This window comes from Calliopsis andreniformis, chromosome 9 (assembly GCF_051401765.1).
Source record: "Calliopsis andreniformis isolate RMS-2024a chromosome 9, iyCalAndr_principal, whole genome shotgun sequence".
NCBI lineage: Eukaryota > Metazoa > Arthropoda > Insecta > Hymenoptera > Andrenidae > Calliopsis > Calliopsis andreniformis.
In genome coordinates, this window is record NC_135070.1 from 13,774,224 (window position 1) to 13,795,323 (window position 21,100).

The window sequence follows — 21,100 nt, forward strand, 5'->3', positions numbered from 1 at the left end:
ATGTTGCAACGTTTAGTTTGTACTTAGTGGAAACTTAGTCGAAACTTAGTCGACTATGAGACTGATGCCAGTCAAAGACATTTCTATTGTCATATCGTCCTTTTTTGTAAAATGTGTCGGTTTTTGGTTAGCGAGTAGTCCCTCCGAACAACGTTTAAGAAATATCACATTGATTTATACCGTTTTTAATATCATCTTCTCTGTATGGATTCAAACAAGAGATTTTTATTATTCCTGGGGAGATTTTGGCGTGAGTGGGCCAATGCTTCAATGAAATTCGAGTTTAAGAGTAAATTTAAATCAATTAGTATGTGCTGTTAAAGTTACGAATTTTGTATATTCTTTCCTGTAGACTTGTACATACATCGCGTGCAACATCTTATGTCTGAACATCGCTCTGTTCAAAACATTTATCTTGTTTTTACACAAGGAAGAATTTCTTGCTTTGATCGTGTACATGCAGAAGAATTTCTGGACCTCGGACTATTCTCCGCACGAGAAGAGAATTTACGCGAGTTGGAAACGAATCTGTACTTATTTTATCTGTATTTTCACCTTCTTTACAGAAGCTTCGATTGTAAGTTATGCTGTCAGACCAATTGTGGGTAAGTCTGAAGAATTTCCTACGACACAATACTTTTTTCACCTATCAAACTGAAATTTGATTGAACGAATTAAATTAATTAACAATCACAGACGCGATCACACAAATAGTTTGTCTTTCTATTGTAGCAAATATTGGGAGAAATGAATCCGACAGAATACTTCCATTTAACATGTGGCTCGATTTACCATTATCCATGTCACCATACTTTGAAATAACATTCATACTGCAGGTATTACAATTTACTTACAACTCACTTGAAAAATAAATTACTTTACTCGAGCTGTAATTTTCTACTACAAAAATAAATTCTATTAATAAAACAATACTGATATCAAATTTGAATTACAGGTGTTGGCCTTGTGCCACATTGGGGTGTGCTATATTTGCTTCGATAATTTCCTTTGCATGATGAACCTACATGTGGCTGCTCAATTTCGTATACTACAGCATAGATTCAAGTACTTCCATAAGTCCCAGTATCCGAGGAAGTCGGAAAGAAGTATGAAGGGAAAGTCATACTCTTGTATTGATGAGTATTACGTTCTATTTAAAAAGTGCATTCAGCAACATCAAGCACTTATTGCATATTGCAGAAAACTTGAAGATGTGTTCCGCACAGTTGTGCTGGCACAAGTGTTAACCTTCAGTTTGTTGCTTTGTTTCGTTGGATATCAGGTGTTACTGGTCAGTACGCGATAAAACTTTAACCATAAAGCCACGGTGCTACATGTGGAATTTGTTGGTTTGCAGTGCTGTCTAAATCTTATAGGTGTTAAAATACGACAAAAATTGGAAAATATAAAATTGCATCTAAAACATTTAAAATTGTTGTTAATAAACGTAAAGTATATCTGATATACTAGACCCACTTTACTAATATCAGACGCTAGATACATAGCGTCAGACATACTTAATCTACTGTTGGCGCGGCCCATCTACTAATAGCCTAGTCAGACGTACCGCCAGCAGTAGTAAGTATAAACTCTTGCATCAGACATGCTTTACGTATCAACAATAAAGCATCGTAGGCTACTCATTCATTCAGTTACACATTTTACGATGCATTCAAATCTACACTTATACCGTATTAAAAACTGCATAAGTTGCTCTGGTCCCTCCTCTAGTTTCAAGGCCCAGGCTCTGAGCCCTGTTAGGGAGTATTCATGAGAGGAGATTAGAAAAGAGGGATAGGAAGAATAGAGAAGGGAGTAGTAACGATGAAGCTCGAGGGGCGGAAGACCTCTGCGTCACGGGGGTGGTATCGAGGGTTGAGTTGGGAGACGTTTGTTCTTGCCTTGTCTTTTGTCTTTACTGATAAAGGGAACCTAGCAAAGTAAAACATTTCCTTGGTGGACAGCACTGCTTTATAGCACCAACTGAGGATTGAGTATTGTTTCATGATTTACTTATGCTGAAAATATGATGATTCACACAGGCAGACATATCAGCTACAAGGCGATTCACTTTTGTCAATCTTCTGTTTTCAAACTTGTGCCACCTGTTCATGTTCACCTACAGCTGCGATTGCTTGCGACGAGAAAGTTCGCAAGTGGCTGTAGCAGTGTACACCAGTCCATGGTTAGACTTACCAATGAATAAGAATGGCAGAGGACTTCGCCAGGACGTACGGTTTATCGTTTTGAGATCGAGTCGTCCTTGTACTCTGACTGCTAATGGATTCTTCCCTATATCCCTGGAAACCTACACTAGTGTATTTATATTTTAAGATTCTTAAATGAATTGTATATTTTTGTAAATACTTTTGACCATTTGATAATACAAAATAGATTGTGTGTTCTTATATTACAGATAATGAGTTCTGCGATGTCATATTTCACGATACTAAGGCAAAATTCCATGAACACAGAAACTACATAATTCTTTCTTTAATTTTGATTATAAAATCTGAGAAGTCTTACATTCTTCTAATACATGTATGAAATGTATATAAGTATAGAAAGAATATAATTTGTCAAATGTAATTTAATACAGTTTAGAGAACATCAATAATGCTCTTGACTAACAGGCAAAAGTTTAATAAATGTAAATTGTACAGAATTACATTGTGAAAAGAATATTTCACACTAAATAAACATTACAAAAACAATTTTTGCTATACATCTTGTTAATAGCAATCGTGCGATTATTATTAACAATAAGTGTACCAGAAATCGTTGCTGACATAATTATTTTATGGAAAATATCAATTTTTCGCAATATATTGGTCGTTAGATCAGTCCGGAAATTCTAACCAGTCGAAGAACTTCTCTTATTGGTTTCCCGTCTTCCCCGAGGCAGTATAAATACCCCTGCAGGAACGTGAGGGTCTCACTTGCCGCGGGTCCTCCGCAGGGTGCGGACCTTCCTCGAGGCCCACTGGGTGGAGGACCCACTGGACTTCTCTGATCAGTGGACTACTGGTCATGCTTGACCACTGGTCATGCTTGACCACTGGTCATGCTTAACCACTGGTCATGCTTGACCACTGGTCATGCTTGACCACTGGTCATCCTTGACCACTGGTCATCCTTGACCACTGGTCATCCTTGACCACTGGTCATCCTTGACCACTGGTCATCCTTGACCACTGGCCATCCTTGACCACTGGTCATCCTTGACCACTGGTCATCCTTGACCACTGGTCATCCTTGACCACTGGCCATCCTTGACCACTGGTCATCCTTGACCATTGGTCATCCTTGACCATTGGTAAGTTTTTGCTCAAATTTTAAATTTATTTCTTCTATTGCCCTTTTTTGCATGTACCATGTCCCTCTCCCTTCCTTTGCCCTATTTTTTTTGTACCCTGCTCTACTCTATCCCCTACTAATAATTTTTCCCCTTTTATCAGCGTTTATGGTCAAATATTTAATTATTATTTTACAATTTCGTATGACTTAGGTACCCATCGAATCAAAAGAAGATGAATCTTACTAATATTTTTAATTCGTACACTACTTTTGTATTCATGTCTATGGATTACTTGTTTTAGGTTTAGAGTATTCAATTTATATAAAAGAAAATTGATGGAATTTTATTTCGATCTAGCTCCCTGTGGGTCTCCAGCACAGCAACCTCTGTGTGGTGAGGCTTGAGACGGTTCTGTCTGAGCTAATGGCTGTGTATTTTGTACTAGATGTAAGAATACATAAGTTCACTTTTTGTATTAATTTGTTAATTCTCTCGATTGTTTATGGCTTCTTTCTTGTTCTAAAATTATTTTTGCGTGGGATAGAAAAAATTATTGCATGATCAGTTTATCTTGTATACTCGTCTGTGCTCTAGCATAATTTTATTTACCGTGTAATGGAAAGTAGGATTACAAAATCATTTGTCAATCGATGGTAGTATTCTTCTTTATCATAGATAGGTTCTCTTTGCTGATAGTACCATCATCAGATTAGTTATAATATTGTTATATTTTATTCTGTGCACTTGTCTGTGACCCAACTGCAAAATTGTTTTTAACTGAGTTTTTTCCAATTGCGTTGCTACATATTCTTCTATTGTAATGGTATGATGAAACTACTTTTCCTCCTTTTGATAATACTGCTCTACATCTTTACCTTCATAGGATATGAATATTTCTTTTTCTTTTGGTTGTTAATGATTAATGACATGACATGATGGAATGATATGATTAAAAAGAATCAGGAATATTTAATAAAGACCAGTCTTTCAGTAATCTTCAAATGAGGCATCATAATAGTTTTTATTAATATAAGCTTCTGAATATTATTAATCAATTATCAGTGAACAAGAGAACATTGCTACTATTTGACTCTAATTAAAATAAATTATCCCTTAGATTGTTCGTAAAATTGTTTCAGTATCTGTAAACCTTCAGAGTTAGCCTTGCGGTATCCAGGGGCAGAAGATTTGATCTTCTCATACCACTTAACGACGTTTGGGTATTTCCCTACTTCGAAACCGAAAACCTGTAATTAACAGACAAATTGAAACTCCAATGTAACTATTAATTTAACCGAATCATTCTTACCTCCGTGGTCGATGTCGTAGCAGCCAACGCAAGATCAGCAATAGTTAGATTACGTCCTGCAACATAGTCTTGCCCTTCCAAGAAATTGTTCATAACTTCGAACGCTTGTTCTAACTTCTTGTATAGTTCTGGATTGATTTCTTCTGCGTTACCAAATGCAACTGGATACTATAGCACATTGAAGAAAGCTCTCAACTAAATCTTTACGCTTGTAATTTTAAAAGCTACATAATATGTTATTTCTTTTGTTAAAAATATGAGATAAGCTTTGGATATTAAATACTTGCATAGCAGTCTTTCATAGCTTTGTACAGAGTGCCAATATCGAAGTGCAATCGTTGATTGACTATCGCCCTACCAACCGGAGTCTGTGGATTCAACCTAGCGTTTTTGCCATACTGATCGACCAAATATGACATAATGGCACGGCTAGAAACATTAATAGTCCATTGTCAAACAGCAATCCATTAACTCCTAGAGGTAAGCAATTCTTCCTTTTGCTTGTTTATTACTTCTACGCGAGACTGAAAATATTTGGGCAGTGTGCGAAGTACAGTAATTAATTACGAACCTTTCCGTGAGTTTATAATCACCATCTACAAGAAGCGGAATTGTTTTCTGTGGATTCAACTGTAACAAAAATATTTCTCATTTTTAACGAATCCTTGACTGTCAACTGTTACTTTTATAATTACGTAGTCACAATTTTACTTCAAGATCGTGCAAACGAAAACAATGGCATGAAAGGAAAGAAAGATTAAATGAAGCTGACCGAGGAAATACAGCTCCATAGTCGATTAATTTCCGCAGTCTATTAATTATTTTTAAGCATTTACTTATGGCTTTATAAACATGCTAACGTTGTTGTTATCGAGCTGTCGTTTCTGTTTAATTAAACTTGTACAATGGATTTTTATTCTCTCTCTTGTAATATAGGAAATATTTGTAACCTTTTGTTAATTTTAATTATAGCATTAGCAAGTGTCAAAGAAAGCGAGGACGTTGGAAATAAAAGGATTCGAAAAAAGTAAAGGGGGTAATATTAACGTGATCATAGAACGCTTCAGTTTCATACCTCTTCATACTCGGGTGTCAAATGTTCGCCAGCAAATAAATTAACTTCTTTCAAGTTCAAAGGTAAACCGATTGCCTCGGCAGTCAAAAGAACAGCTCTGCAAGGCGAACTTAGTGCCATGTAATACAAATCCACTGACATGATTGTTACGATCTGCTGTAAAATATTATTATCTTTAATAACCGAAGTAGAATACTGATGTTTCTTGAAAAATTGTGTAAGTCATATTGTGACCTGATTTTAAGTCGAAGCATAGATATTAACGCGTTTATAAAAGTAATGGCATCTTTGCACGAGAACCCTTGGTATTATACAGTAATATTACATGTAAAAATATGAAAATCACCTAAGATACTTCAAAAATTTTTTAATCTATGAGGTAAAAACTGTTAAAATATTCTGTTACATAGAGCCTCGAAACTTCGTTAGTCTACATCCTATTTTATACTGAATTCATATCACCGATCAAATCAATATTTATGAAGTCACTAAACCGTAGTAAAACGATCCTAAACCATCCTAGAATAACTGCATACACTGTATGCAATTTGAAGTTATCATATAACTTTAATTAGACTGTCGGTGTATATTGAGTCTACGAATAGCGTCAAAAGAATAATAACAAGCAGCGAGACACGGTATATAGAGACTGTTCGATAAAGTTATCGATGAATATTTCTATAATAATATGGGAACTCATTCTAGGTAGAACAGTTCATGCAAATTTTGAAACGTATTCGATTCTTTTTCAAGAGAAACGAAAGCCTGTACATGAAATCAAAGTACCGTTTTATTATCTTGCGATACTTTTGATAAAATTTGAATTAATTTAATATTTATAATATTTCTTTCAGATTAATTTATGGTAGACATTTTCATTCGAACGATGGACTCACTTTACAAAAGTAATCTACAATTGTTTATCGATAAAATTCGACATCAAGATAGAACTTTGTTTGTGTTTGCAAATGATAGTAGATCTATCGTAGTAATGACTGTTTCATTTCAAATGATTTGATAAACTTAATGGAAATGAATAAAAACCACTCGGTATAGTATACGTATTTAGTTCGTTTTTGTAATATGAACCATTCCAAATATTTCGGAAATTGTTTCAGTCGTGGAAAATTGCAAATTGTATAGAAAAAATACGAATTTCATGTATTTTTTACTTGCCTTGTTCTGAAAATTTTGTTTTCGATCCAATGCAATTTATGGAACATTTTTTTGCACGCCATACCTGAACATTACTGTTACATTACTGTTATAGAGCTTCGAATGTACGTGCGCCGTTAACAAGCAATCGATATACGAGGACAAAACGTTCAAGCGTATGTACATCAAAGAAAAAAAGTACATCTCTCAAAAATACGTGAGGTTCTGGAAAGATTATTTAGTTGTTTTACATCTTACCAAGCTGCTTGTTTTAGTTCTTACATATTCGTGCTACCTTTTTAAAGAAGATAGGCCAAATATTTCTAAATAAAATACTAGTATATTGTCCATTTCTTTATTGTGCGTTTGCAGTCAGAAAATTGATATAGACGTCATTGCAAATAACGTGCACTGAGAACCTCATTACCTTTTTAAACGACTTAACAAAATCATGCACGCGAACTTCCTATTCTATTATACTTATAAATCTTACCGTTACAATGTCGCGTTAACAACAGTTGGTGTTAAATATGGTGTTATTAATAATCACATACAAAGCGATTATAGTCTGACGCCAGAAAAGCATGAAGCATACGTTCAACTGTTCGTGCTACCAAACTGAAGACAGGAATAGAAGTAAAGTCATACACGTGTATTGACTTTTAGTTCGATATGGGTATAGTTACAACGTGTGTTGGTAGGCGGCACTTTTAATCCTAATTTTTATTTCTGAGTCATGAATATTATTTATTTCCAATTTTCATTGAATATCTTTCACATCGAAGTGATGCAATAAAGAAAATTATTTTTGAATCAAATTTAAGTGAGATTAGATTATCGATATTGTAGAATTTATCGAAGGAAGAAAGTCCATTGATGACTTTCTTCACTGTTTAATCACATGTATTTATTTTTCATATAAAATGTAACTAATGTAAATATTGTGTCTGAAAATGAATACTGAAAAAAAAATAGAAATTTCTTACCACAGTACTGTGAATGGGAAATACCGATTAAAAGCTGATACATACTGGTCATTACACGGTAATTAAAACGAATGTAAAACCGAGGTTGAAGATAATTGGCGAATGAGCATCGAATCGAAAGGGCAACTGCAGTTGAGGCAAATTGGCTGCACTTAAATTGCGAACAACAGGCGGCTGCTATAATTACAGGGTTCATTAATTCGCATTCAATGTAAATTGCACTATTTACGGAATTCCATGTGGTGATGCTAATTTCACTTCCAGTGACAGTAATAACAGTTTTTTTCTTCATCTGTGTACGCCATGTTTTTGGGGAACAAATACGCCGAAGCTACAGTATTTATAGCATCGATACTATTTGCTTCCGCTTTCCCAATACCGTGTAAAAGTGTGTATAGCTCGAAATTTGTTTAAAACTGCAAATATACATTTGCACGAGAAAACTATAATAAATTGAAAGGATAAAGTTCTTGAGAAGGGTGGAAAAAGAATTCTTATTTGTGTAATTACTATACTTAATTAATTCATCAGAATAATATATAGAATCATGTATTAGAAAATACTAACTGAAAATTAACAATCTTCCACAGTTTTCTCCTAAAGGTGCGAGGCATTCAGAAGATAAATTTTGTTACAAAAGTTTAAGTCTCCAACAACTGGACTCGCCATCAGTAAGCCAAGGATTATCGTATGCTGATCCACGCATTAAATTATTTATTTGAAAATGTTTCCTTAATTCTAAAACTTTTGTTTGACTTTAAAACATAATAAATCGGTTATGCTACCCCACTGGAGATTACGTCAAGCCCCTCGTCTGCGGGCGCAGCCTTGCTACGAAGATGAAGTGTTTCCGTTTCAATTTAAAAAGAACTACCCTTCATGCAAAGCAACGTAATGAAAGCAAGTTCCAGCGTCTTTACCTGGCCTAATTACACCAGGGTGCAATTGTTAACCGTCGTGAGTAACATACGTGTCACGCGTGAAAAGGCGAATCGATGGAACCGGGATTAATGGTTCTGCTAGTTCGTGGTTCACGTGGTAGTCGCGTGTGCACGATAACTCGCAGTGCTTATGTTGAAGAAATGTATACTGAATGGATGAACGCACGACACGGCTGCCGTACTTTGAGTTGTATTTAAACTTCCATGTAACTAGCTTGCTACCATTCCGCACTTACGCGATTGTGGATCGCGTTAATAATTGTTCAGAGGTTTCACGTGAGGCCGTTGCACCCGGATTTCTCTCGAGTGGTTCTCATTTATCACACAACACTGAAGAATCGTCTGTTGCGTCATGGATGTGTTAACATGGCGGTGATTGCATACTAGGTGTAACAAGAGTTACGTATAACAAGTAGGTAGTAACAAGAATTCTAATTCTCAGTGGTTCAGTATTCCTCTTTAATTCTAAACATGTTGCTTTGTTGTGGATATATTGGAATTTGTAAAAAAATGGAGTTAGGAGAATTATACTAGAATTTTGAAAAATATTATTTTACTTTAATGCCTCTGTATGACTACATTTGTGTAAAAACTTTGCAATCCCTTGCACAAAATAGAAAAGATCTTATTACTTTTCTTATATTTTACATTTCTTTTAGTCTTTTTTTAATGTTTCGTAGAAATCAGTTCTGAGTTTTAATGCATTCGTTTAAATTACTTATAAGTAAATAAATAGGAGTAAGAATCAGTAATTGAATTTAAATTTGAATTTAAGTAGAATTCTTTTGACGAGTAATCAAATTTGATAACCTGCTGCGATATGATTTTAAAATAACTTTGACGCGAGGGATTATTAAATCGTAACATTTTATCTGACTAGAGACGCATTCCATCCACTACTGCTTTGAACGCCTTTACACCAGCACCATTAATTTCTTCATACTTTGGTATTACTTTCTTCATCTTTGTGTACCATCTGGTGACATTCTTGAATGTACTGAAATCGTAGTCCATGACCTATTGCAAAGAAGGCACGTTTAGTGATTTATAATTTATGATATTCAAAGGTTTCATTAATGCTGAATTATAAAAATAAAAAAAAGTTTAGAGAAATTACCTCAATGGAAGAGAGAGTGACAACGATGGCCAAGTCAGCAACTGTCATTGTTTTTCCAGCTACGAATTCCTGTCCCTCGAGGAATTTGTCGAGGTAGGACATGGCTGTAGCAATACTTTCGTATTTTTCTTGATCTTTAGGTGCTTTAGCAAAAATCATTGGGTACTAGAAAAAAATTGTAATTATGTTAGAAGAAGAAAAATTTAGTAAGTCAAATTCAGTAACTCTCCATAGTGCATATCTTCCTAATTTATGGATACACAAATAGTGAAACGACTTACATAATACTCTGCAAAGGCTTTGTACAAGGTGCATGCATCGTAGTATAATCTCTGGTTAATAGTCGCACGTTTCTTCGGATCCTTTGGGTACAAGGAGTCATCCTTAGCGTACTGATCCACCAAGTATGTCATAATAGCACGACTGTGAAAAAAAATAAGAATATTTATCACTTTGATAAGATTTCACAATTTTCTCATTTTTAGTTAGTAGTGTTAGCTACAGTATAATACAAAGCATAAATACATATTATTTAATTTTATTCTATGAGAAAAGTTGTACGCTTGCTAAATGTTAAATGAAATAATCCTCACCTTTCCCACAAGTAGAAGCCATTGTCATCGATCGTGGGAATTGTATGTTGCGGATTCATCTGCGAGACGATTTCAAATGTTTAAGAACTTATAAAATTTCCGATTATTATTCATTTTATTCCTATAAATACCTTCAAATATTCTGGTGTTTTGTGTGCTCCTTTCATAAGGGCAACTTCCTTAAAATTCATTTCGACTCCAATCACGCCGGCTGTTAGTGCAACAGCGCGACACGGAGAGCTTCCGGGAAGTTGATAGAAATCGATCGGCATTTTGATTTCTGTAACAACTCAACATATATTAATTCATTTTCTTAATACACCAGAACGCTAACTATGTAAACGGTGAGTTAGTAAAGATCAAGCATAAGAATGGCCCACACAAAAGCCAGTTGTGCCTTCAATATCGTTTTCTCTTTTAACGAAGCAATATTTCAATTTTAACTTCTTCGAACGAAAACACGAGTACGCAAGGACGTAAAAAAACACTTGTTAATGACTATACACTACATATTTCCTCATAAGCCAAGAAAAAAAAAACTGCTACGTTCACGTAATTACGAAAAGAAACGCGCTTTTGTGTATTCATGTGGGAATAGCGTGACTAATTATATTTATCGAATTTTCGGTAATTAAACGCAAAAATAGTCGAACTGTTTTTAGGTCACATGCATCGTTAGCCATTCCACTGCAACTCTCTCTCTCTTTCCCTCTTTCCCTGTCTGTCTTTCCGACAAATGTAACGACAAACGAGTATCAGCTACAATGTTAGTAATGCAACAGTGACACGTTCGCTGTATTAATTTCGGAAAATGTGCCGTTTACCCGGACTGCCAACATGCAGCAGCTCAATGACCGTGTTACCGAATAACATTCCTTGTCTAGTTAATAAGTCATGCAGCTAACAGCGGTTACATTCGAATGTGTGCGCAACAAGCGACTGTTTCTTGTAATTTATTTTCCAGCACAATTCGCCGCGCTCCCGATGACGCCTGACGAACTAGGTCGCTTTGAATTTCCGTTTGAATGTCGATCTAATGGAGCCGCCCGCGCACTTCCTCATCGATCGATAGATTCTATTACGAACTGAAAGCACAGCCAGCTATACAGTCAGCGAAACCCCGAAATTCTGCGATGGCACATTCGAAACTTCCGGTCCAAGGCGCGCAAGGAACACGGAGATGATCGAACTACGTACTTCTGATGGCGCGCTGCGAGATAATTGCCAACTGTTTGATCGAGTTTGTCCTCGAGACTCTTTATAAATGCCAGGACGGCTGCTATGCAATCTCCTTTTCAAGCAACCGGCGGAATGTTATCGCGCATGCCCGACCGGCTTCAACCTGTTACTGGCATGGAGGCGTCGACTCTTCCGTTTCTCCTGCCCGATCGATAGATCCATGATAATTCACGGCGGAACAATGGGAAAAGTTCGCGATAAATGAGAAATATTGACAAAATGATATACTGTTCGCGTGGGGCGTGTTTAAAAGCGGGATTTATAAGGTAATGGCTGAGCTGTCAAAATGATAGAGGCAAATAAAGCAGCTTGTACGTATGCGTATAATCGATGATAAAAGGGAACTAGTAGCTATTCATGTGGTGATAAGTATTCAAATTTGGTATCAGATGGGAAAGAGTAAATGAAGGGAATATTCTTCGTTGTAGCCTAAAGTGAGATTATGATAAAGAAAATTGTTTGCAAAAAGTAAAAGACAAATAGTGTTCCTCATTTTGTATACAGAGTACTAGAATGCACTTTTTATCTCTGTTTAATGCAGTAGTTTTTCTTAAAATTTAAAGGTGTTTAAATTGATTTGTAGATACTGCGTTGAATTTTGCATCAGTCGAAGGTACTAAAAATAGTAGTTTGTAATTTAACGAGTGTAACAGTTGTGTCATCGTCTTCAGCTACATGCAGTAAAAAATGCTTTGTCATGCTGTGAATAGACTTACTCATTCAACTTTCGTCTAGATGTTTCGACTCATGGTGAATCAGCAGAAGTTGAACGCGATTGAATGTAGCAAGAATTAACAACTTTGTAGTATTTCCTGTTGAAAGGAAACAGGTGTGATCATCTAACTTCAACGTCAGTATGTTAAATACATTTACAGGTGTTTGAATATATTATTGTAGTTGTATTAAAGTAGAAGTGTTTTAAGACAGACAACGTTTCCAGTAGAAAATTACAAGAATTCAATCCACAAGGTGAATTCACGTTTTTCAAGCAAATTCAAGCTGATTGCCTGAGGTGAAAGTACAGAGACCTTCTGTTGAGCCTTGAGCGGAAACTCCAAGGTATCAGAACCAAAGATTGTCATTATACCCAACGATAAACTGGAACACTGAACGCTGTGTAATGCAGATTGATCTGAAGTCTTCGTGCTATACTATAATTAAGATTTTCAGTGAGTTAATGGCACTCAAAAATGATAAGCAAAGTGAATATACTTGAACTAGACATGTCTTGGTATAAATATAGAAAATATGAACACGTTAATGAGACACGCTATAATTACAGATATCTCTGAATTTATATTGTGTACAAAGCTCCATTTCATTCTTCATCGTAATATATGTGTGTATGTTAATTCCAATATTATCTTCATTTTACTATTTTAATATGCATTTATTTCGAGGAACTTCTTAAAATCATAATTACCCCTTATATACATATACATTTACATATGTACATTAGTATTTGTAGTACACGATTATGTGGTAACATGTTGGGGGTATAATTAATCCTTCAGATAGAACACTTACTCAGTTATTAACGACAAGCAGTATTTCCATCACTCGAGGATCTAAGACTTTAACTCTTACTAAGCGAATTTACATGCCTACTAATTAATAATTCATTAAGAGTTAATATTCTTAACTTAAAACCACTAGATACCTACTGATAACACAAGACTCTGCAAGACTGATCAACCATAAGCTCTTGAATTCTATGACCTACATACCATTCAGTTGTCGTATGTCACGGCAGTCAAGTCATTCACTTGAAACATGTATCACAGTAACATGGAAATCCAAGAAAACCACAGATCCTTCAATTTACCGCCTGTATGCACGTTTACACTAGCGGAAATGTACTGCTAATCGCTTGCGGTCAAAGGCATTGGCGACACACTTCCGGGAATCGTGGACTAATCAGAGTAATGCTGTTGAATCGAATTTACTCGTGCAGATCCAGCGTGTTAGATAATTCTATAGCAAATTCGTGAGTTTCTCAGAGTTAAGTGGCAATAATTAGAAGTATACAAATTATTCAATATACTATTCTTCATGAAATAAGAAACATGCAGAAGAAAACTTGGAAAGTTCATAATAATACGAACACTATCATTCGATCAAATAATTGTACTATAGAATGGAGAACGCTAAGTAGTGATGTCAAAGAAAGCAGAACACTCTAAAAAAAGTCTTCGAAAACTCGGTTTAAGAAGTTACCCAAAATCACGAAAATTCTTGAGGCACATTCTTCGCATTGCAAAAGTTTCCCAGCGAACATTCCTAATTTCGCGTGTAAAAACATTATCTTCCCTTCAATGATCCCTCGAGCGCGATCAGCGTGGCTGGATCCACGAAATGGACCGTCGGTTAATTAAATTCAGGAACGGGGAATGCCGTGAAGCGGCGAACAGGAATTCCGGGAACGGAAGCAACGGGTTTTTCAAGTCCTGAGTGGGTTCTCGAGGTACTACAGCAAATTTTGCCGCATCATCGTCGAACACGGACCGAAATTATGACCAATAACATAATTCCAGCCACGCACAAACATCATTTCATATAACGTGTAAAATGAAACGGAAAATCCGACTCTTCGCGTAAAATGCAAGGAAAGGTATTGTTATTTTGACTTGAATTTAAATGGATTTCAGTTGGCTGCAGTATGATTTACGAACGCATTTAACGTCCTCGTGACGTTATTATACATATTGTTTAAAATTGAGCACAGCGTCGCTTAGCGTCAGTTATCGTCGTCAGAAAGTATTGTCTAATTGTGGAAGTAGAGATAACAGCATTATCTGCAGACGTTGTTACATCTTGTAGTACTGTTGAACAGTTTTTTAAAATAATGTTATTTTGAGAATACTTTTTCCTTGATCTTTAATTTCTTTTCTCGTAACGCATAACTTGTTGTGTTGATGTTAACTGTTATTAATACATTCGTGGAATATTTAGTTGCATAAACATTGCAAAAATAGTGTCATCAATGACTAATGTATATTTTGTACGTCAAGGATACTTTTAACTAGTTACGAGAAAAATGCATAGTCACTGTTATTAATTGACGTAAAATATCTATGTTGTGTGTGGTAAACAGTGAAAGATTATCGCTGTCGATTACGAGTCAACACATTCGAAGTATAAACGCAAATATTTAAGTATTCGCATTATCAGAATGTAATTGAAACAGTAACAGGTTGTAGATAAAAGTTCTAATCTGTTGTAGACATATACTAATCCTCTTATCACATACAGTAGATCACTTAACATTTTAAATGGAAAAGTAATGATTTAGGCTTTTTATCTAATCACGAATACAAAAAAATCATTGCAATTCTCGCATTATAAATCAGTGTATGTTTTATTAGACATATACAATTTGCCTGAAGGAGCATGCTGGTTTCCATTTTAATGGAGTACGTTGTGGATGAGATAATTATATTTGCCAACTTTTCAACAGATGGTACAAGGTTATTTCATTAAATAAAGCATGGCCCTATTAAATTTAATTCTATAAAATTTAGTACTTCAGATTTGCGCAACTAATTCTGGAGAATTTTCAACTTTATTTTCAGGAACGCAACAGTAGCATTAAGTAATATAATAACACCAAATAAGGCATCTCAGAATCAGATATGTATCATTGGTACAATTATGTCGAGATGTACGGTGAAGAACCAAGAGTTGTCGACGATCACAAATATAATTGTTTCAGTTCCCTTCAAACGTGAGTTACTCTGATTTAACAGAACCGCACGCTTTAGTCAAAACAATGTCCAAACGTGATCGATCGACGGATTCTATTACGAGCTTGAAAGCGCAGTTGGCGAGCCGTTGAAACGGCGGAACTCTCAGCCAGTATACACTCGAAACTTGAGGCGGATGATTCGTGACAGATACCCGTGTAGGAAGGGACGCAAAGCAAACCTATCTACGTGATCTCTATCTAGGTGGATAATCGCAAACTGTCTAACCAAGTTAGTTCCCAAGTCTCTTTATAAATGCTACAGCAATGTCGCCTCCTTTTGAAGCGACTATATGTATACATGTAAAGGATGAACGTGCTGAGAGTCGGTCCTCTTCAGATTCTCCATAGTCGTCAGACCGTATCTTCTAATTCATTCGTTAATTTGATCCGCCATAGCTTGACGTAGATTAAGATAGAGCATCTTGAATTGTGAAGCTGATGAGGCTTTAGCTCGTGGTAATTATTTGCGGAAGACAAGAGTACCAAATATTTATCCATAGTCAAGTGCCTCATAAAGAAATATATTAATTAAAAATTAGTAGATTATCTCAATGACTATATTTCAGGAGAAGTATATATAAAAATACTTTCTTCACAGAAACGTTTTATTAATATTAATATTTAAACGTCATAGGATTCTTACATAGTATTTTTACGTACTCTATCTATCTAATATCTAAGAACAGTGGATTCATTTTTATGATCGCAACAATTGAAAATACGTATAGAAACGCTATGTGCTTTATTAAACTATCCATTCTGTAAATGGTGAGATAGATTCTACTTTATGCACTTTTTATTAAACGTTTCGATGAGTTTCATGTTTAATCTTGTTCGCCGGTGAACGATCATCGATTCTGTGGTTTTACAACCTCAGAACGCCGTCTTCGAAAGTGTCGGTGTTAACTCGATTCCTTCAAGTTTGCTCGATACATCTCGGTAAACATTTTCGTTCCTGCCGCGTGCACTTCTTCAAACCCGAATTTATCCAAAATTTCTTTGCAACGATTGTACCAAGCAGCGATATTATCATATCTGCCGATATCGAAGTCAAAGTTCTAATGAGTAAAAATACAGAAATAGCACAATTATCATCTGAACTTTTCACCTTTCTGAAGTGTATCCTATCGATTCTTATCTTCTTAACTTTGCATGAAGAAGTAGAAGATATACATATTTAGCTACAATAATACTTAATACATAAGCAAATCGTATAATAACTAGTTTTTAATGGAACGTTAATTTGTCATTTTGTATTTTAATCGAACTTATCTCGATACAATGTCATTTAACAGCATATAATAAAAATTCACTTTGAAAGTGCACTATCGCGCGATACAAATATTTTTATGCATCGACGTTCTCTTCGTCTACGATAGTTCTATGAAAAACTAAAAAGAAAGTTGTAAAATTTCTACTGTCACAGAACCTCTCTCACCTTTTCCAATCTAGAAGTACTTGGGATCCTGTTTTTATTCTTGTTACGTGTCGTTTATTCTACACTTCTCACGTGCTCTATCTTTTATCGCTCGTTTCAAATTATACTACTGTTTACTATACCATTTCCAAATACTTACTTGCAGAAGGCAAATGCTCGTGCTGATGGTGAAATCGGCAATCGTGAGAGTGTCACCCGCGACAAAATTCCCATCTTCGAGGAATCTATTTAATAATTCACAAGATTTCTCCACAGCCTTCTGATCTTCCTCGCGAATAGAGCTGGCGTTGCCGCGTACCACTGGAAACTAATTTATTATTGATTATTAGGCGTAGGGTGTATGTACTATAAAAAAAGTATTGGTTTTACGTTTTATAGATTGCTTCACATTAATGGATTTTTTAATAAAAAATATACATACGTAGCATGTAAATATGCTGTCATAAAGAGTACCAATATCGAAATATAATCTCTGGTCTACTAAGCCCCTCTGTTTTGGATCCCTTGGATACAAGGAATCATTTTTAGCGTACTTGCTCACCAAGTATCCCATAATTGGGCGGCTACAAACAGATTAACATTAATTAAAAATGAATCAGTGCTCGAGTGATTCTTAGGTAATCATAACGCACCTTTCGTATAGAATGAATCCGTTGTCATCGATAGCTGGTACGGCATGTTGTGGGTTTACCTAGAAGTATGCAATCGCGTGATATGAGCCTCAATGTCATTAAAACAATAATTTACATTTAACTAGGAGCTAGTTAACAGTCACTGAACAGCATTGAACGTCTTCACAAAAGAAGAATTCTAAAAGGAATTTTTTGTTGATACATATGTATTTTTACATAAAACACCAAGTGTCATGTGTTATCCATTTTTTTTTGAAAAGTCATTACAAAGATAACGCTCAACGAAACAGACCTTCAAATAATCTGGTTTCAAGTGCTCTCCCTTGAAGACGTTGACCATTTTCATGTTCAAGTGAACACCAATCGCTTTTGCCAACAATAAAACCGATCTGCTCGGTGGACTAGGTGGAAAGTAGTAAAAATCAATCGGCATCCTGATACTTTTCTCGCCAAGTTCTTCCGCTTCGTTTCTTCCTTTTCTTCTTCCTTCCGTGCCCTTCGTGTAACGTTGCTGCTGAAACGAGATTTTTATACAGCAACCAGGAAAAAACTTTCGAATCTCTAGGCTTTGTACGCCCGTGTACCCTGCTCGCATACAAATTTACTCGACTGTTGTGTTTGGGATCCTATGGATTGGAAGGCCATCCACTAGATCGTGCGGATTTTTATGGAAGTCCCCTTCTGAGAAATATGGATACCTCGGAGTATGCAAAGCGTAGGTACAGACTTTCTACGATCGAACGAAGATGTGTACTGCAATGAGATGTCTTCGTTGAATCGTAAAATTATGCACAGAGACAGATCTCTATCTCAGTTAGATTTCTCGCCTACTCTTTACAGACTTTCTACAGACTTTCGTGACCACTGCGCCATGGATATCATATGTGATTTTCTTATAACATGGTAAAATATATTCTTGTATTTTTTTGGGAACCAATTGACTGCAGGACATATTTTCTTTGTAGTTTTAATTTATTGGATAAATACGAGTAACATAGGAAGATTATAATAATTTTGCCAGTGGTGGTTGTATTGTTCTTTAGGTAGTTTTCGAATAATAAGAAATAAACAGAATCAAGTGCATTTATAGCTGGGTAAATTAACCTAAATATTATTTTTAATAGTTTATTACGCGTAGGTTTCCAAATTATATTCGAAATAAGTGCGTCGAAATTGTCGTGTCCACTGTCGTATTTAAATTTGAATTTGAATGAGCTACTGGAAATCAATATATCGATACCACCAGCGCGCTGGTCACTGGCGACACCTAGCGGTGATTTCCCGAAATTTACAGCGGCCATATTGCCCCGCGCACGAGAACGACGCTCTGCCTGTCTCTTCAGTTTTTCGCAGAAAAAGCTTATTATTTTGTGTTATTTCGTTCCGTTTTTACTTCTCGTCGTTTCCAATCCTTCTTATCTCACGTAAGCGAATAATTTTTACTACTAACTTTCATTATTTACTTATTATTCAAGTAATCTTTTCCCTTGCTTCGAACTCATCTCAGCATCTTTTCAAATAGTATCTGCAATCAGTCTAAAACACTTACGAATATAGCAATAGTTAGATTTAGAGTGTAATAAACTAGAACTACTCAAAATTGGAATAAATAATATCATTGACACTAAACGGAAAGAGAGAACTAGATTAATATTGCCACTTTAGCTTTTGTGAGGTTTTATGGTTCTATTACCCTTTAAAAAATTCAGCTAATAGAAGCTGAGTGAATTTTGCTTTCTATCTACTCAACCCTAATTATAATTATTAATCTAATTGTAATCATTTTTTAATTTTCAGATTGGAAGCAGCTGTGCAGCGATCACGATCTGGAGGCGCATTCTCAAAATATATTGGACAATAGTAATCGTGTTAAGTAGTGCAATTGAGCAAGTACAAAATGGCGGATGAGCAGATAGAGAATTTCGACATCACACAACGACGCGAGTGTTTGAGGGCGTCCATCAGATTTTCGAGGATGCTGAATTTTGTAAGTAACTTAAGGAGTACATTTTTTTATTTCATTTCTGGTGGCATTTAATTAATCATTTGCAATGTTTTATAAAATATGATTTTTGGCTTTGAAAGTGTCGTACAGTGACTCTCATTAATATGTGGACACTCATATAATTTTGATTTTTTAACTGTATATATTAAATAACTATGCAGCATGCAATAATAATATACATACATTGTATTACGTTATTACAATATATACAATACACATACATGTGTACTATATGTGTACTATATGTGTACACATACATATTTCCTAAAAGGAAAATAGTGTTTATTTCATACAATAATTGTTTAGATATAGAACAAAATATTGTCTAGATATTATAAGAAAGTTGATTTATTTTAGTATAATGTGATGCACATTTTTGTTACTTGTTTTATATTTATTCAAGGTATAAAGCTTAAAAATTCAAATTATATTAAAATCAGAATATTAATGACAGTCACTGCATAAAATTTGCATACTCCAGTACGTATTTCGTAATTTTACTGATTGTGAAAATTCAGAAAGTATTTTTCGGTACATAAATAAAATAACACTTGACAAATTCTACGATACGAATATGTAACTATTAAGTTAAATTGTGCTGTAGAAGGTTCGACATTCGAAATTTCAATTGCATATAATTAAGAAAGTATAATTAAAAAAGAAAATACCGATTAAAAAGAACTTGATTCAATGGTCCATTTTCGACGTTTTACGTTCGACCTCTATTCAGCTTGGCTTCCATTCTCGACCTCTTCATGCACCGCGCTAACAATCGTCATTGTTGCAATCGTTATCAACTTTTATTAATCGTGGACGCGAACGTGAATTCCTGATTGTGGCTCCGGATGAAGCCGAAAAACCAAAAGGGTATAAAATTGTGAAACTTTCCGTCGCTCTCGGTGGCTGTATACACAGAAAGAAAATCCAAGCGAAATACCGCGAGGCATGGGGTAAATGTAATGAGCTCTCGAAAAAACCACTTCCCTTCTATTATAATTCAACGTTCTCGCAGTCGAAATTGGCAAACGAAAAACAAAGTTCTGTCGTCCGTTCGCTTAGCTGGTTCACCCTTAATATCCCTTAATTAATTAACATTTTGTCGATCGGTAGTGCCTATATACTTAGCTTGCTCCATTCATCGTGTTCCACAAATGAAACGGTTCTCGAACACACTTAATTCGTAGCTTTCGGTTCAACCGATTCTCAAACACGTAACGCATCACATAAACCCCCGATTTATTTCTTATCGATCGACTAAATAAAATCACGAGCGAATCGTTTTACCTTTTGTCGCCGCAGGAAATCGTGCTCGTCGCGAATAAATGCGACCAGAATTGAAGCAACCGTCGAGTCGAATGGTACATCAAGTTGCCATAGAGATACTATAGCTGTAAACATACGCGTCGAAACGTACCGATGACATTGTCGGACGCGTTCAATGCTTCCATGAGAAGTATACCTCGATCAATATGGAAACAACCTTTCAGCTTGTTGCAATTGGAAGTGGAATGTTATGTACAGGATGTTCGGCTAGAGGTGGGGGAGAATGTAAAGGGCGATTCTAGAG

General features: G+C 35.5%; 4 protein-coding genes across 6 annotated transcripts; 1 reads left to right on the forward strand and 3 right to left on the reverse strand.

Moving 5' to 3' along the window:
* Positions 1-55: 55 nt before the first annotated feature.
* On the forward strand, positions 56-2,529 carry LOC143183410 (odorant receptor 10-like). Its single transcript, XM_076384932.1, has 6 exons — positions 56-250; positions 353-605; positions 733-836; positions 956-1,291; positions 2,043-2,318; positions 2,417-2,529. The coding sequence occupies exons 1-6, from the start codon at positions 56-58 to the stop codon at positions 2,483-2,485; spliced, it is 1,233 nt and encodes a 410-aa protein (XP_076241047.1). The 3' UTR covers positions 2,486-2,529.
* A 1,809-nt stretch (positions 2,530-4,338) lies between these two features.
* On the reverse strand, positions 4,339-7,439 carry LOC143183782 (glutathione S-transferase 1-1-like). Its single transcript, XM_076385498.1, has 6 exons — positions 7,331-7,439; positions 5,683-5,838; positions 5,179-5,237; positions 4,895-5,036; positions 4,608-4,775; positions 4,339-4,545 (listed from the first exon to the last, which is right to left on the reverse strand). The coding sequence occupies exons 2-6, from the start codon at positions 5,821-5,823 to the stop codon at positions 4,405-4,407; spliced, it is 651 nt and encodes a 216-aa protein (XP_076241613.1). The 5' UTR covers positions 5,824-5,838; positions 7,331-7,439; the 3' UTR covers positions 4,339-4,404.
* Positions 7,440-9,215: 1,776 nt separating this feature from the next.
* On the reverse strand, positions 9,216-11,719 carry LOC143183781 (glutathione S-transferase D1-like). Of its 3 annotated transcripts, none has more exons than XM_076385497.1 (6): positions 11,561-11,577; positions 10,606-10,754; positions 10,475-10,533; positions 10,163-10,304; positions 9,882-10,046; positions 9,216-9,781 (listed from the first exon to the last, which is right to left on the reverse strand). In XM_076385497.1, the coding sequence occupies exons 2-6, from the start codon at positions 10,744-10,746 to the stop codon at positions 9,641-9,643; spliced, it is 648 nt and encodes a 215-aa protein (XP_076241612.1). In that variant the 5' UTR covers positions 10,747-10,754; positions 11,561-11,577; the 3' UTR covers positions 9,216-9,640. The 3 variants fall into 3 exon arrangements, with proteins under 3 accessions (XP_076241612.1, XP_076241610.1, XP_076241611.1); XM_076385495.1 differs by lacking the exon at positions 11,561-11,577 and adding an exon at positions 11,299-11,316; XM_076385496.1 differs by lacking the exon at positions 11,561-11,577 and adding an exon at positions 11,672-11,719 and having other exon boundaries at positions 9,217-9,781.
* A 4,580-nt stretch (positions 11,720-16,299) lies between these two features.
* LOC143183783 (glutathione S-transferase 1-1-like) lies at positions 16,300-17,961 on the reverse strand. The gene is made up of 5 exons (XM_076385499.1): positions 17,821-17,961; positions 17,529-17,587; positions 17,318-17,459; positions 17,036-17,203; positions 16,300-16,516 (listed from the first exon to the last, which is right to left on the reverse strand). The coding sequence occupies exons 1-5, from the start codon at positions 17,959-17,961 to the stop codon at positions 16,361-16,363; spliced, it is 666 nt and encodes a 221-aa protein (XP_076241614.1). The 3' UTR covers positions 16,300-16,360.
* Positions 17,962-21,100: the final 3,139 nt, after the last annotated feature.

Excerpts from the sequence above, each read along its gene's own strand:
- LOC143183410 (XM_076384932.1), top strand. The coding sequence starts at position 56 with ATGAGACTGATGCCAGTCAAAGACATTTCTATTGTCATATCGTCCTTT. Across the intron at positions 606-732 it reads TGCTGTCAGACCAATTGTGG|CAAATATTGGGAGAAATGAA; the intron begins GTAAGTCTGAAG and ends TTTCTATTGTAG. Across the intron at positions 1,292-2,042 it reads TTGGATATCAGGTGTTACTG|GCAGACATATCAGCTACAAG; the intron begins GTCAGTACGCGA and ends TGATTCACACAG.
- LOC143183782 (XM_076385498.1), bottom strand. The coding sequence starts at position 5,823 with ATGTCAGTGGATTTGTATTACATGGCACTAAGTTCGCCTTGCAGAGCT. Across the intron at positions 5,238-5,682 it reads TGACACCCGAGTATGAAGAG|TTGAATCCACAGAAAACAAT; the intron begins GTATGAAACTGA and ends TTTTTGTTACAG. Across the intron at positions 5,037-5,178 it reads GATTATAAACTCACGGAAAG|CCGTGCCATTATGTCATATT; the intron begins GTTCGTAATTAA and ends TAATGTTTCTAG.
- LOC143183781 (XM_076385497.1), bottom strand. The coding sequence starts at position 10,746 with ATGCCGATCGATTTCTATCAACTTCCCGGAAGCTCTCCGTGTCGCGCT. Across the intron at positions 10,534-10,605 it reads AAACACCAGAATATTTGAAG|ATGAATCCGCAACATACAAT; the intron begins GTATTTATAGGA and ends ATCGTCTCGCAG. Across the intron at positions 10,305-10,474 it reads GGCTTCTACTTGTGGGAAAG|TCGTGCTATTATGACATACT; the intron begins GTGAGGATTATT and ends TTTTTTTCACAG.
- LOC143183783 (XM_076385499.1), bottom strand. The coding sequence starts at position 17,961 with ATGCCGATTGATTTTTACTACTTTCCACCTAGTCCACCGAGCAGATCG. Across the intron at positions 17,460-17,528 it reads GGATTCATTCTATACGAAAG|CCGCCCAATTATGGGATACT; the intron begins GTGCGTTATGAT and ends ATCTGTTTGTAG. Across the intron at positions 16,517-17,035 it reads CGAGCATTTGCCTTCTGCAA|AACTTTGACTTCGATATCGG; the intron begins GTAAGTATTTGG and ends TTTACTCATTAG.